Source organism: Pseudochaenichthys georgianus, chromosome 3 (assembly GCF_902827115.2).
Source record: "Pseudochaenichthys georgianus chromosome 3, fPseGeo1.2, whole genome shotgun sequence".
Taxonomy (NCBI): Eukaryota; Metazoa; Chordata; class Actinopteri; order Perciformes; family Channichthyidae; genus Pseudochaenichthys; species Pseudochaenichthys georgianus.
Window position 1 is genome coordinate 45432566 of NC_047505.1, and position 16836 is coordinate 45449401.

Genomic DNA, 16836 nt, shown 5'->3' on the forward strand with positions numbered 1-16836 from the left:
TTGTACAAGCACTCAATTCCTAGACTGATTGTTTTCAACCTCCACCGGGGACGATTTTCTTAGCAGCTGGAAACCTTTTAATGCAAACAATAAACACAAATGAACAACATCAGCTGCTGTCTTTTTGCTCACAACTGTTTCTCTTTTTTCCACAGTCCCAGAAATCCTGGATAGAAAGCACTTTCACCAAGCGGGAATGTGTGTACATACTTCCAGTGTCAAAGGACCCCCACAGGTATGTGTTCTGTTCAGCTGTAGTGTGCATGTAGTTGTTGCCATGGAAACGGTGTAATTGTATGGTGTGTGTTAAAGTAGGCCCGAACCCTAACCGCCACTCTCCAAAGAGTAAATAAGTCTGTTTCCACATAATTTTAATCTTTATGTCTGTCACTATTATTACAGCGTTTAGTGAGGGGGAAGACCAGGAGGAAGTGTATCATATCTTCTTGGGGGTGTTTTTCTCTTTTATTCTGCTTTAACAACTGCCCTTTTTTCAACCTTAGCATGGTTTGTTTTTGCCCTTGTTTATTTTAGGAAGTCTTCTAACGGGCATGCCTTGATTTGTTCCTTGTTTTGATGTATTTTAGGAAGCCTTTTGTAATACTAGGAACTACAGTAGTTTTTTTACGATGTGTTTTGCCATTTGCACAATGCCTTCTTCAACTGAGCTGAATAGAAAGTTTGGATTTAATAATTTGAACAATGTATTATAGTCAATGACATATCCTATTTTGTGTCCTTTTTTAAAATTCAAACCATTATTAACTTTAAACGGTAACAACTATTATTTACTGCGTGTTTGGGTTTGTGCTGTAAGGCAAGATTTGATGCAGACCTGCTGGAATCTTACAAAGCCGTGTTAAAACTGTATAGAGCCTCCTATTGGCTTGGCATGCAGGTCACTTGTATAATATGTGTACATGAGGGGCTCATGAAAAACCATTAAAGGTCCAGCAGCCGGTATAAATGTCAAGAATAAAATAGACATTTTGTTTGTCATTTAGAGTGACGTTGTTTCCCACAGTGTATTTAGTATCTACTGGTTAACCACCTTCTTTGTGTGTAAGCCTTTTCTGTTACTGTTTCAAGAGTTTGCATTCCTTCCTTTTTTCCTGTCGACTCACAATGATACAAAGTTACCTTTACCCGGTTGTTTTCTTTTACATCAATTATTTGCCACTGGAGTTTCTCAGTTAACTACAATACGTGCTGCTGCTCGAAGAATATTCCGAGGTGTTAGTGAACATGTGTCCTTTTAACATTGGGCCTGCTTATGATTGATCAAAGTGAGAGTCTACTTGGCAGAACGCTCTCTTGGTAAAAGGCCAGTTCACTGGGCTTCATGCCCGGCTAACAGATAACTTTCTTTAATGTCCTTAACATTTTTCTACCGAGAGCAATTCCTTCTCACGAGGAGAAATCGGACTGTCATTGTGTCATTGCAAATGCAGCCCACAGTTCAGTTGTTAGTGTAAATTTACATTTCTTGTGAAATTTCTTCTAGATGCCTTCCAGGATGCCAGATTTGCCAACAGCTAGTCCGGTAAGTATTTGTTTTGCCTTTGTTCCCCTCGCCCTTTGTTACTTGACATGATTAGCCTGGGAGGATCCATGCTAACCAGTTACTTTACACCAGAAAAGACCTGCAGGGAAATTATTTTAATTCCAGGAAACGGAAAACCAGAAACGTCAGGCAAAGTGTGTCAGGATGCACGATCTCTCCTAAAGTCGTTAAAGGAAGGGTGAAAACAAAAAGCTTTTTTATAATAATAAAACATAGATGAGCCTCATTTGCAGTCTTTGAACGTTTGTCAAACTCTGTCATTATATTTAATTGTGAGTTTAAATTTGATCATGATAATGCTTGTATAATATTGTAAGTGTTCAAATCGGTATTTGGATGTTTAGGATGCTAATGGTGAATCGCCAAGGCAACATCCTTACATTTCACATATGCAGTTTACATTACAGTGATAATTGGTAAAACTCCAATTGATTGATTGAGGTAGGCAAACCAGGCTTCTTATTACAAACCAGCATCATATCTGAAGTAACGACAGTCGGTAGAAGATTTGACCAGAAATAGCTAGTTAGCTTATTAGCTAACTTTAGCTCCATGAGTTGATTTAAAGGTCCCCTAGTATACTGTTTTTCATCAATATATTAGAGGTCTCAGATATATACAAAACATGTCTGACGTGTTTGGCTCCAAACACCAAACAGATCATTGCAGCATTACCCATAATCCCCTCTGTTTCAGCCCTGTTTCAAAAGTGCTGATTCTCTGTCTGTTACTTTAGATGAAAATAAGGAGCCCCTCCCCACGCCCCTCTGAGAGACATTTGGTAAACAAGAACTCAAAGGTGCTCTAGCAGAAGATTCAGGTGATAAGGTGGGGGGAGGGGGGTTACCTTGGTTGCTGATTGGCTAATGGTTACACAAGCCAACAAATCGTTATGACATCATTAAGTGGCCAAAATCTGATCAGCTCATTTTCAGACAGGTTTTTATAGAAATGGATCAGGACAAAAAGAGAGGATCTTTGTTCCTGAAACTTTCAGAATCTCTTTGTATAAAATACATGAAAAAGTGGATTTTGCACAATAGGTCCCCTTTAAAAAACATCTCAAGTTAGGAACCATGTCAAATGGTCCTCAATATGCACTTGATGGCTGCATACATTATAATAAAATAGGTAAAAGTCTGATACTTCTTCCTTGATTTTAAACATCAGTGTAATGTGATTCATATGCATGCAAAATGTCTGATAAATTAAGAATAACATAAATGTGCTATTGTTAATATTCCGTTTGTATCTGCTGTGTCCCGCAGCATTACTGCTACTATGTATTAATTATCTAAGTATATCATGATATTGTTTAAACGTTGTTTTTTTGCCCCTGCAGATGCTGCTGTGGGCGGCTGGTGCGGCAGCATGTTGGCTTCACGGCCAGCTTGGCCGCGAAGTACTCGGACGTGAAGTTGGGTGAGAACCCCAACCTGACCGAGCAGGAGTGGTCGGTGGAGAAACACACAGAGGCCAGCCCCACTGACGCCTATGGTGTCATCAACTTCCAGGGAGGGTCTCACTCATACAGAGCCAAGGTAGGAGGGCAGTCTTTTACCCGCTGGGGGCCACGTTCATGTCAAAAGTAATGTTGTGAGTGATAACGGATATGGATGTTGGAAAAAAGGGTGTAGACTCATAATCTACAATTATTTTCATACATTAACACTGCTGTAATAGGTAGGTGTTTTTCCTAAATGACTTTCTTTTTATATCACGAAATGATGTGTTATTAGTAAGTCATTGTTGACAAACAAACTCAATATGAAAGAATCAGGCGCAAAGTCTATCCCCAGTCTTGATAACTGCTGATTCTTATCATTCAAATCTATTGCTGACATTTTGAGTCCATCAATCAACTAGTCGTCCTGCTACCACACATCTGTTGGTCTTAGCTTCTCAGGTGTGACGTTATGCTGCTATTTTCCACATTATGTAAGCATGCTTATCTTGTGTCTGTTCATTCGCCTGCAGTATGTGCGTGTGTCCCATGACACGCGGCCGGAGAGCATCCTGCGGCTGATGCTGAAGGATTGGCATATGGAGCTTCCCAAGATCCTCATCTCTGTCCATGGAGGGGTTCAGAACTTCGAGCTGCACCCACGCATCAAGCAGGTGGTGGGCAAGGGCCTCATCAAAGCTGCCGTCACCACCGGGGCCTGGATCCTCACCGGAGGGGTCAACACAGGTGGGCAACAGGAGAGACGTTATGTTAGTTTTAAAGGAAAAATGTGTGGGTAAATGTTAGGGGCAGCAATGTGTGAGCAAATGTGTGAATGTTAAACTGCCTTTGTAAGCGGATATCATTTGGATAACGAAACCTATGAATAAATACGTACGCCAATGACTTTCTTTGAATAAGACAAGATGCGGATGAGTTGGCAACAATGTCAATTACAAATGTTTTTGACTAAATCAACATGCAACACACACACACACACACACACACACACACACACACACACACACACACACACACACACACACACACACACACACACACACACACACACACACATTCTGTTTGTCCTTGTCTAAGTCCTGACAATAATGCACAATGTTTGTGAATCGGTATTATTGAAAAGCTAAGGCAGCTAAATCTCTTATATCCCCCCCTGCTCTCCCCTGCTCACACATTCCCTTAACGCTCACCCACTCACACTTACATTGTGCTCCAACCTGCACAAGCACACTGCCAGCATCAGTGTGTGTTGCGCTGATGAAGCAGAAGTTGTAATGCCGGGCTCGAAGCGTGTCATTTGGCTGCGTGTCGCGGCCGAGGTGTGTCTTCAGCCACAGTTAAGATGCTGTGGTCTGATCATAGTGTTTAAATCATTACTCACAGGGTCAATTACCCACACCAGTGATTACTTGTAATGCCTCTGGCTGCCTGACCAGTTGGGATGGTCTCCAGCATCACAAATTACTGCTGAATCCATGAGATCCATCGGCACAGGACTGTGGTTCGCACACAACCCCAGGACTAATGTGTTGTCGACTTTCCCCATATGCGGCGTTTGGCCACAGAACATCTTTCTTACATGCGTGGTTAACGGCAATCACAATATTTAGCGCACTTTCTAATGCTCATAGATTCATGCCATTAAGTGTAGGATGGCACATGTTAAGAAGCAATACAAATGTTGTCCAGGAAAGACAGAAAGGTTTATTGATTGTTTAATGTTTCCTTCATAAAGGTGTGGCAAAGCATGTGGGAGACGCTCTCAAAGAACACTGCTCAAGATCATCAAAGAAAATTTGCACTATTGGGATTGCACCCTGGGGAGCCCTTGAAAACCGGCATGATCTCATTGGCCGAGACGTAAGATGCAACTCTCACAATCTCATTTGTTCTAGAAAAGATGTTGATAGTTTCACTGCTGGATAACATCTCTATTTAATGTCTGGTCAGCAATTATTTTGTCAATGTTTGTTTATTAATGTGTCATTTTGCTTTCCTGCTTTCCCCATCGTGTCCCCCCTGCAGATCATCGCTCCGTATCAGACGCTGCTGAACCCTCTCAGCAAACTAAACGTTCTCAACAATCTGCATTCCCATTTCCTCCTGGTGGACGATGGGACAGTGGGCCGGTACGGCGCCGAGGTCCAACTGCGGCGAGACTTGGAGAAGCACATCAACCTCCAAAGAATACACGCACGTAAGAAAAACCTTTTTTAATGCAACGGTGTCCCTCGCTTGGATTTTTGAAAAACAAAAGATTATACTGGATCACTTTTCATCTGCAGAAGCAGTCTGGGGCTCTTCTGAGATAATTCAGTGACACTGTTTTTGTGTCTAGACGACCAAAACCATCGCCTTACTCAGCTCCTCCTCGTCAAAATACCACAATTAGCCAATTAAATGACTAAAATCCATAGCGTCTTTTAAAGAAATGCCATTTTAATATATATTTTGTCTTTTTTTTGTCATTTCGCTGTTTGGAGCTTCAAAGTTATTCAGATTCTACTCCACTCAGTGTTCAACTTTTGTGCCGGTGCCTTAAGACCAAGCTCATAGGGTTCCCCCTTCTTAAAAAATACTTTAAAGGATATCTTATTCTTCCTCTATTGCTAGCTTATGATGCACAATACTTGGAGAGTTGTCATACATGAAAAGTAACTTTGCAATTCATACCCTTTTATTACAAAGTTAGTTTGTCTTAGTCTGTTGGAAACTAGATAAGAACAACGTGGTTACTATCAGCTCAGCCTCTAATGGCGCGTTTCCACTGCAGGCCTTATTAGGCCCGGCTCACTTTAATGCTGCGCTTCCATTACAGTTTAGGAACTGGGGCAGTTACTATAGTAACGCAGTGTAGGCGGAGCCGTGACGTCATCTTCAATGAGAGCCCCAGAAAAACAACACAGCCGTTAGCTCTTAGCCCTCAGAGCTCACAGCTCCTCATATCTGTTCAGAAACTAGACAAAAGTTAAACAAGTACAAACCACAGACTGGCGAAGACAGTCGCTGGTTTATTTATGTCTGTATAGGCCGTTGCTGTGAGTGTGCACGGTCGGAGCATATATAACGTTAGCTTAGCCGATCTCCATTTAGAAAACACGCATTTTAAAAGGGTTTTTCGCCTGCCGTCTGTCTGCAGACTTGTCAAAGCATTAATTCATGGTTTTTACTATGTTTTCAGTATGTTGTTACTTCGGCATCATTTTGAAACGTATTACAATTAAATCACGGTCAAATATGTTCATCTTGTTGTAGTTGTAGCCCCCTTGCCAGCGATTCTCTCTCTAGTTTAGCATACTCAGCCCGACTCAGCCTGGTTGTTCCTGGCCCTAGAACCACGATTTAGTCGGGCCAGAAAAAAGGTGAAAAAGTAGCCCCAGGCCAAAACTAGGCCAAGTGGAAACGCAACCAAAAACGGGCCCCGCACGGCTCGGCACGCTTAAAGCGAGCTACCCGCTGCAGTGGAAACGCGCCATAACTGTCACTGGGGTGGAGCTGTATTCTGCAATTGAAAAATGTACCATAAACTAAAAGTTAAAGCACTCTCTCCGTCTTCCTTCTTGAAGGAATTGGTCAGGGTGTTCCTGTTGTGGCCCTGATCCTCGAGGGGGGTCCCAATGTGATCCTGACGGTGCTGGAGTACCTGCAGGAAAGCCCCCCTGTCCCGGTGGTGGTGTGTGAGGGGACGGGCCGCGCTGCTGACATTCTGGCCTACGTCCACAAGCAGACCGAGGAGGGAGGGTAGGTCACACACACACACACACACACACACACACACACACACACACACACACACACACACACACACACACACACACACACACACACACACACACACACACACACACACACACACACACACACACACACAGCACAGTGGTGGGCTGGGGAAGAAAATGATAGCTGTGGTTGGCTTTAGTCTTGATTTAAAGTGTAATCCCAAACTACAACATGGCCCATTGGTGGCCTCACTTGGGAAGCCGTTGTTCTGACTTCAATCTGTGTATGAGATTTACTTTGTAATGTAGAAAGAACATGGACACTAAAAATATATTTTGTTTAAGTAATTGCTCCAAGCGCTTAAACAACACATTGACAGCTGTGCAGTGTAGTTGTTCAGACATGAGGGGGTGTTAATTAAAGTAGAACACAACTTGTGTCTCTGCCCCCTGTTTTGAATCCTCTACAAAAGGTACGGGATCATCCTCGGCCTATGCTGCACCCTTCCAACAAGTTTCATGAGAATTGGGGCAGTGTCTTTTATCCTGCAACAAACCTCACTTAAAACATTACCTCTTTGGCAGAGGATGGTTAAGGAGGGAATGAATCAAGAAACTGAATAAAGTATGAAGTACTCTACAGATAATTAAAGATAATCAAGGTTTCAGGTTTTTTACAAAATATCGATTTGTGGTTGAAAGCAGTGGTTGAAGGGTTAGCAAGAGGAGAAAAGGCAGTGTGATGCTGTTAGTGATGAGTCATTCACTCTGCTGTACTTCCTTCTTCTGCATTCCCTTTGATGGCAGCGGCTCTGATCTATTACCGGCCCAGAAGTATTTCTAACAACACATCCGCAGCCCAGTCCGTTTATAAGAGAGATACATATAGCTGAACCTGTGACAGTGCAGTTATTCTAATATTCTACTCCACTATGTTCCTTCACTATTTTTATTTTTGTATTTGTTTATTGTTTAATGTCCTACATATCTGTGACCCGCTCTATCGAAATCAGTCGGAAGTCGCAACGGCTCATTTAAAAATAAACGTGGATTTGCGTAAAAAGGTTTTGCGCGGTTCGGGTGTTTTGTTTGATTTTTAAATAAACAAAGTCTTGGCTTTCAGAATATGAAACTTTTATTTCCAAAATCTCGCCACTCTGCTGTTCCGCAGCGCTGCCTGCCCCCCCCTCCCTCCGGCTGACATTGTGAATGTAAGGCGTATAGTAATCGTAGATAACACGGCAGGGTCCGTTACAGTTTGTTTTCATCTGATTTCAATTAAACAAAGTCTTGGCTTTCAGGATATTAAACTTGTTTCGGAAAATTCAGAAGGTATACAACTTTGAAGCTTGTGACGGCATAATTACAAGCGGAGAACGGAGTAACTTGACGACACAGCAGGCACAACAACAGCCGGTGTTTCTCGTGAGTGTTTTCCCCGGGAAACAAACACAATACACAAAAAAACACAAACACACGTATACACACACACACACACACACACACACACACACACACACACACACTCGCGAGCTTCCCCCAGACCAGTAATCCAAACGAAAATATCTCTTCCCTCCGTAGTATTTTGATCATTTGCTAGCCGCTAATAATCAATCGGATCGATGGATTCCAGAGAAGAGGAAACTTTAAAGGCCCTTTTCTAAAAAAAATCCTGATATCATTAGAAATCTAGGAATCTCCTCTTTCCAACGGTGTATACAACTCAACATGTGTCTTCGGGTCAATGCGACTGATTTCGATGGCGCAGGTCATATAAGGTTGCATTGTTGGAGGAGCCTGGGAGTTACGTTTTTCATTGCCATATCTACACTGTAGTGACTGTGCATATGACCATAAACCCTTTGAATCTTGAATCTTTGGAAAGTAATCTGCTGAAAGTCAAAGAAATGTGTGCTGCTAGATGTTGTGAGACAATCACAGATGACCACAGTTGATGTCTTCAGTGTAAATGTGTCCATATTCACAAACTTAGTTGATTATAATTTGAATTATCTTGGACGGTGATGGATTATTGTCTGACATTCAAAATCTTAAATACCACTAGCTGCTGCTGGATTTTGCTCAGAGCAGATACGATTTAAAAGTGAATCAATTCCTTCTGAAGGTTAGTTATCAAGTAAAAGACGATGGTATATAAAATACATTAAAAAAGGTACAGAAAATAACATATCCAAACAAAACAAATAGACACTTGTATGGCTATAGTATAACCATGTTTATTTATGCTGAAGGAAAAATATGCAGCAATGAAATGCAATATTTACACGCCTCTCTATAAAAGGAATTATATATATATTTATATAAGGCCAAGCATACACAGGATTCTATGTTCAGTCTATTACTCGGCCTGTTATTGGAAACCTTCCTATAACGTGCTCTCTACAGATCAAAGCACTCGGATCAAACCTATATTTGAAGTGTTTTTCAGCTGTAGTGTGGTTTTGAGCATTGTGACCATAACCACGTTTCTCTGAAATCCTTCGACAGGAGTCTTCCTGATGGCGTGGAGACCGACATCATCGCAACCATCAAGAAAACCTTCAACTTCAGCCAAAGCGATGCCATCCATCTCTTTCAGACTCTGATGGAGTGCATGAAGAGCAAAGAATTGGTATGCATTTCTGTAATCACTTGTATACACTTATTATTCATGTTCAGTTTTTATTTATTGCCATTTCAAACAAGTGCAGAAGAAGTGATTTGATAGAATTCCTAAAAAAAGAAAAAACACCAAATCTGCCACAGAGACGACTGGGATGCTCCCATTGTTGGTTTTTAGAAAACTCTTAAACAACATCTGGATAACGTTTGTGGGAACGTGTTGATAACGACTATCTTATTTATTTGAAAACAGATCACTGTGTTTCACATCAGCTCCGAGGATCACCAAGACATCGACGTGGCCATTCTGAGGGCTTTACTCCAAGGTTAGTAGAGGACTTCCCTCTGGACCCTAAGTTCTTTCCCTCTGGACCCTAAGTTCTTTCTCTCTGGACCCTAAGTTCTTTCCCTCTGGACCCTAAGTTCTTTCCCTCTGGACCCTAAGTTCATTCTCTCTGGACCCTAAGTTATTTCCCTCTGGACCCTAAGTTATTTCCCTCTGGACCCTAAGTTCATTCTCTCTGGACCCTAAGTTATTTCCCTCTGGACCCTAAGTTATTTCCCTCTGGACCCTAAGTTCTTTCCCTCTGGACCCTAAGTTCTTTCCCTCTGGACCCTAAGTTCTTTCCCTCTGGACCCTAACTTCTTTAAGAAAGGAACATAAAGTGGACTCGGTCAGTTCATATGCTGAGGTTGTTGGCACTGGGAGTCAAGATTTCAGGACTCAGTAATGTTTTCATTGTGATATAGATATGCTTTGAGAACCCTTGTCTTTGTGATTCTGAGGAGATCATGTTGCCCACATTCCCAGCGCCTCCTTATTTCAACAGTCACCGAGCTGCACGTCTTATTCCTCTTCGGACTCTGTTACCCTGTGTTGTCTTCCCGTCAACTGTACAACTTTTGTCCTGGTTTGACTGTTTATAAAACATAAAGTATTATTACCCACATTTTGGTTACACCTTTTAAGCCAAGTTAATTCCAATTCATTACTGATCTCTTTTTAAATTGACTGTCAAATGACAAATTTACGTGGCGCCTGTACGTGGCGTTGTAACTTCCTCCACAAAAGCAGCGAAGAAGCATGGTTGTCATGGTTGCCCTTCTGTTTATTCTCCGCGGTGGGGGCCGAGGGAACCGGGCAGAGTTTTTCGCCAGTCAGCGTGTATTAAAGTTTAAATCTTCCGGACAAAATTATAAAAGTGCCGGTCAAAGGTCTTCTTTGTTATTTATTGAGCTTTAAAACAAATGAATAACGACTCTATATAATATAATGATAAAATACACGGAGCCTCTCTTTTTCCTCCCTCTCTTCGGACAGCGCCAGTGTCTGTCTCATGCAGCAGCTGATCCAGTAATCAGTGACCCGGCCGACTGTAAAAATAAACATATTTATAACTAGTTTAGGGAGTTTGAGAGGTAATTAAAATAGCTAAGTGTGATGATCTGACTTGAAGTGTGTGTTTTGCTGCAGGTGAGCAGAGCTGCGTGTCTCCGTCCTGTCAGATTAGACTTCACTCGCGTTTAGCTCCATATCGAGAGAAAGATAAATAATCTGAATTCAGTGTGCAGTTTACTTTGACGCGGGGGTGAGCAGCAGAGGTGGGGAGAGGCGGGGCTATTGCCTCATCATTATCAGAAAAGGATCGTATAGGGCGTACACACGGAGCCGTTGGACCCCCCAGAGCGTTGCGTATGCCGTTCTATCCACCTTGGGACCCGTTATCGTTTCCTCAGTCGTTTAGTGCCGTATTCGGTCGTCCTCGTGTGGCCGAACGGTCTATATGACACTAAACCGTAACGCAAACGGCCGTTTTCGTCCTCGTGTGGCCGCAGCCTGAATCAGATCCGTTGCAGCCCCGTTTTTAGAGATTTGGGTGTGGAGGAAAAGAGAGGGTTGTGTTTTCTGACACTTGGTGAGTTCCCTGACACAGGGACACATACTCATGTATAAAATACATACAAATGTGCATTTTGCATGATAGGTCCCCTTTAAGATCAGAGAAACATCATTTGATGGATTCTTACACCGTCTTATGTCAAGGGCTCTGTTTTGAAAACCATTTCAATTTCAAATGGGCAGCACATAATTACACCAGATGCTACTAATTTATATAAAACACATAATTCAATGAAAGTTGTGATCATGATGTGATTTGTGTGGCGATGAGATGAAATAACACCTTGTTTCGACAAAAAAATACTTATGAATGTGTCAAATGTGACCCGAGGATAACAGGAAGGTTAAAAGAAAGAGGAAATGTATCTACAAATATTGGCCTGAATATTTCTTAGTTCTTTCAGGATGCTATAGAGCAGGGGTGTCAAACTCAAATACACAGTGGGCCAAAATTAAAACATCGGTACTAGTCGAGGGCCGGACTGGTTCAATGTTTATTGCAAAACTTATTGAAATGAACTTATTGCACATATTAAACCTGGAACTAACAAAGCTTAAATTATTGCCTATAAAAACAACATTAAACATTAAATAATCAGTTGCATTCATTTCTTATGGCTCTATCATTGAGTCTAATCTATCATGAGTCATTTCTTATGATTACATTTTCCCACAGGCCAACAACAGCTTCAAAAAAACGATTTCCCTCAAAGAAAAAACCAAACATGCCCTGTTGTTGCAAGAAAAAAAGTGCAGAAGGAAACATCTTTAAGCAGCCCTTTATATTCCTTTAGAGTCCTTTTTTAAAGATGAGTTAGTGTTTCACCAAGATGACTGCGCCTAAGGAAGACAAATGTTTACCCGGAGTGACCATTTTCAGTCTGTTTGTCTTTCTGAACCAGTTTCTCCTATCCATCAGCTGCTGTCACTCAGAAAATTCCTTGCTTTTGTCTAAAAAAACAACTTGAATTTTCAGATTTGCTGCGCCCGTATACATTCTGTTCAAAACACCTCTTTCAGGTGGAGAATTTGTTCCGTAATAGGAAAGGAAACACTGAGTTCACAGCTGGTGAGGAGAACATTATCTCTAGGAGAGTATTTTTCTACTTAAAGAGCCTCTATAGCAGGGGTTCCCAACCTTTATTGTGCCAAGGACCGGCAGATACATTTAAAAAAAAGTCGCGGACCGGTTGTCAATTTTAACTGATTTTAATATTTACTCACCAGCAGCAGGTAGCAACAGAGGCTAATTGTATGTAACAGCCCGAACAAATACTAGAACAATATGCATCCAAAACATATTAACAACGTTTAAAAAAGAACCAGTGTCGTTTTTCGGAAAAACGGAAAACCAACGTTATTCAGTTTTTAAACCTGTGTGCGCGTGTGTGTGGCATTTGTTTTCAGAAGATATTATGATATGACGTTCGTTCCGGTGCATGTCCGACAGCATTTAGCACTACATCGAGATTAAGATTAAACTAATTTATTTTGGGAACACCCGCATATAGGCTACCTATGGAGTAGGTAAAGATGTGTGTAAATTGCTGTTCATGGTCATTTGAAAACAAATGCCGGTGTCGGACAGACACAAACACAGAGCTGAGCACACACACACACACACACACACACACACATCATGCGCCTTGGTGACTGGACATCTCCTTCATAAAACTAATAAAAGGGGGAGTAATCTGGCAGTTCGATGTGTGTGGTTAACACGTAGCAGCCTGCAGTCACTCGCTGTTCTGATGAAGGTAAACACAGCGAAGGCGGTGCGTAAAAAGGCACCGCTCTCGGCGCGCTGGTGCTGCACTTCTCAGAGGCGGAGTATACGTCCCGCTGCCTCCTGATGCTGCCTGCAGCCATTTCATGAAGTGAAGGAGGTTTTCCTTCTATAAAACAGCTGCGGGCAGCAGATACCGTGAGAGACACAAATTCATAGATCAAGGCAGACTGGTTTACTCTCCTGTTTTTCCGATCCGGTGCTTAAACATATAGCTCTACACCCCTGGCCAACATGTCGTTAAAATGAAGTCCGAGTTTGAAAAATATCTAAAATAATGTATGCACTGCCATTTCCCCACATAAACATAACGGTCTGCAATTAAATGATTGTCTCCTGTGTGCTCCTCTTCCTACTTGGCGCACCGGTAACTTTCTCGTGCGCACGAGAGGCTGAGACCAGGCTGAGCCGCCGAATCCCTCGGAACATCATAAAAGCCATTTTCAACGGTTATCTGGTGAAAGATTAACTAGGCTACTGGATGAAATAATATGACTGGTATAGGTGCGAACATTAAACACTTTTTGAAAAAAATATTTTTATATATTTATAATTCTGCAAATATTACGATAAACTCACAGCTATTTCGCGGCCCGGCAGTAACACCAACCGGGGGTTGGGAACCCCTGCTCTATAGCACATGTGTCAAACTCAAGCCCCGGGGGCAAAATCAGGCCCTTGGTGGATTTCATTTCAATTCATTTAGCGGGCTGCGTATTAAACAGGAAGTTTGGAGAAGTCACTGGAAAACACAAGTCATTGCTGTTGTTAAAAACTGCATACGTTGTATTGTTGCACAGGTAGTCAAACTACCTTTTTATCTCAGGTTGTTTTAAATACAATTAAGTCATTTTAGTCAGAGAGAGAGACACACAGAGAGACAGTCAGACAGAGACACAGAGAGAGAGAGAGACGCACAGAGAGACAGTCAGACACAGAGACAGAGAGAGAGACGCACACAGAGACAGACAGACGCACACAGAGACAGTCAGTCAGTCAGTCAGACAGACAGACAGTCAGACAGACAGACAGACAGACCACTCAGCAGCTGGGGGGTCAGCAGGAGAACTGATCCTCTGCAGGACCAGATCCTCTCTAACCCCCCAGATTTTTTTCGGCTGCGTAGTTTCAAATTCTAGCGCACTCAAGCTGGTTTCTCCATTCTTACCTACCCTACCTTTTAAGTAGCACAATTACTCCCTGTTGATATTTTTATATCAAACCCACAAAATCAATTCTTTGTACAGTGAATATGCTCGTATAATTCAGACGGCTCCTAGAGGACAATAGAGCAGATCGGTGTGTGAGAGAGACTGAACAGGGATTTACTATGTAGTCTATTCAGCTGCGTTGCTGTATTAGTGTGTAATTGACTGTATTACTGCCCTGCCCCTGCTCTCCTAACTCCTCTAATCCTGCTAGCTAGCTAACAGAAATTACATAGCTAATAATAAAGCTTCATCCACCTGTGAAAATAATATTATTTTGTATTTCAGGCACAAACTCGTCTGCCTTCGATCAGCTGGTCCTGACTCTGGCCTGGGACCGGGTGGACATTGCCAAGAATCATGTGTTTGTGTACGGACAGCAGCTCATGGTACGTTCCATTTATCTGAGTGGGCCACAACTTTCATGAATGTTTGCTTAGCTCAACGTTGGCTATAAACATTCGGACTCGCCCGAAAATGAGCCCAGAGTCTGAGCTGAACCACAATCTGCAGCGGGGGACCCGGGGGAGGGGACCCGGGGGAGCGGACCTCGGCGCGCTGCCATGCTCTGCTTGTTCGGACTGAAACATGAACCCTCTTACAGTTGTCTTCATAAGCTGCCCTCGGTGCTTTTGTTTGTTTTGAAACTAGCAGGGAATCCTAGCTTGTGCCGCGAATGAGAGGATCGAGTATATTTATTTAAGTTTCTTGTGTGTTTTTGCTGTAATGTGGACATATTTTTGGGCTTCTCTCCTCATCGTGTTTGTTTTATAAATAATCATTAGCTATTTAAATTTATAACCGCATGTTTTTGTTTGCTTGTTTATAGGTGAGCTCTCTGGAGCAGGCCATGCTGGATGCCCTCGTGATGGACAGGGTGGACTTTGTTAAGTTGCTCATAGAAAATGGCGTGAGCATGCATCGTTTCCTGACCATCAGTCGGCTAGAGGAGCTCTACAACACGGTAAAATAATAAAACACGCACCAGCGACTGAATTACAAAGATGGAATTTGTGAACAGAAAAAATACAAAAGTTGTTGTGTGTTGAAATGCTTTTGTCTTTTTTTATTTTGTAGAAACAGCAACCCAACAACCCCACTCTCCTCCACCTGGTTAGAGATATTAAACAGGTACAGCCAGTCCAGTTTTTAATACGGCATGCATTTTATTTAACGGGTGCTTTCCATAATACTCTATGATAATTGTATATGGTTTGTTTCTGTGTCTTCTTGCAGAGTCATCTACCTCCAAACTATAAGATCACATTGATTGATGTGGGCCTGGTTATTGAGTACCTGATGGGCGGGACTTACAGGTGCAACTACACCAGGAAGCGCTTCAGAATCATTTATAATAATCTACATGGCAGCAATAGGGTGAGTTTGAACTGTTGCAACACCAGAGGGGAAACAGTTCATAGCTCTCATTAACTTTGTGTTGTGTGAACGTGCCTTCATGTCACTTTCATCTGGTAGCAATTAACAGAAGATGCCTGAAAGCTGCTTTGGCGTAGGATGCATTTCCAACAGACTAAAAAACACAGAACCAAGTTTTTATAAAAAGACAAAAGTGAGGCATCAACAGGAAGAAGTCTCTGTCTGCCCACATGTGCTTAAGCATGTTTGCAACTTGTGTCATCGTGAAGGAATCCTGTTCTGACATTAGCTTGCTAACAGCTAACTTGTCTTTTCATAATTGTATTTACCGTACCCCTGGTAGACATAAAGTGCTCAAATAACCCCTTGACGTGCTGAAATGTAATTTATGGAGGTAGTTGTTATTGTCGTGCCAACTGTTTTCCTCTCTCGTGGGTGTGGAATAACTCTCTGTATCTAAAATGTATTTTTCTTGGAGTTATCTGAAACTTCTGTCTTTGTTTTATGTATTGTTTTAAAGGGGACCTATCATGCTAATTGCACTTTTTTATGTATTTTATACATAAAGATGTGTCCCCGGTGTGTCAGGGAACTCACGCAGCGTTAGAAAATAAAACTCTCTTTTCCTCCGTACCCAAATCTCTAAAAACGGGTGTACAACGGAGCTGATCCAGATTTGCCGCCAATATGACGTCAAATCGCCGGCGGACCCACAGCACTATCAGAAACGTTGCTATCAGAAACAATGCCCGACTGTTTTGGACGTAATATGGTCGGTGCATGTTTTTGCATTAGCATCGCTAACACTCAGAGCTAACCTGTACTGGAGAGCATGTGTGTGAAGAAGCAGGAAATAATAAGGAACTCACCTTGTGGCATAACCGGCAAGAGAGAAAGCCTTTGAGCTCCAAACTGTTTCAGAGAGAATCCTTGATATGGTGTTTCATCATGGCAGTATCTGCCGGTAGAATCTCCCGCATGAGCAGGCATAAGCTCCGCCCCTCTTTTTTAAAGCTTTATACTCCAAATCAGCACTTTTGAAACAGGAAGTGAAATAGAGGGATATGAGGCATGGCTAGAATGGGTGATCTGTTTGGTATTTTGCACAAAACACTTCATAGACGTGTTTCTTATATATTTGTATATATCTGAGACCTATGCTATTGCCTAAAAATAGCATGATAGGTGACCTTTA

General features: G+C 42.1%; 1 protein-coding gene across 4 annotated transcripts in view; it reads left to right on the forward strand.

Moving 5' to 3' along the window:
- Nucleotides 1-16836, forward strand: part of trpm7 (transient receptor potential cation channel, subfamily M, member 7) — a 59063-nt gene that overhangs the window by 12973 nt on the left and 29254 nt on the right. For all 4 annotated transcript variants that reach the window (XM_034076654.1, XM_034076669.2, XM_034076646.2 and 1 more), the window contains exons 2-14: nt 156-235; nt 1505-1543; nt 2907-3105; nt 3542-3755; nt 4765-4889; nt 5055-5226; nt 6596-6770; nt 9257-9380; nt 9624-9696; nt 14553-14653; nt 15094-15228; nt 15342-15395; nt 15501-15641. In XM_034076654.1, coding sequence (XP_033932545.1) covers nt 156-235; nt 1505-1543; nt 2907-3105; nt 3542-3755; nt 4765-4889; nt 5055-5226; nt 6596-6770; nt 9257-9380; nt 9624-9696; nt 14553-14653; nt 15094-15228; nt 15342-15395; nt 15501-15641 — 1632 coding nt within the window. The remainder of the gene's footprint in view (nt 1-155; nt 236-1504; nt 1544-2906; nt 3106-3541; nt 3756-4764; nt 4890-5054; nt 5227-6595; nt 6771-9256; nt 9381-9623; nt 9697-14552; nt 14654-15093; nt 15229-15341; nt 15396-15500; nt 15642-16836) is intronic.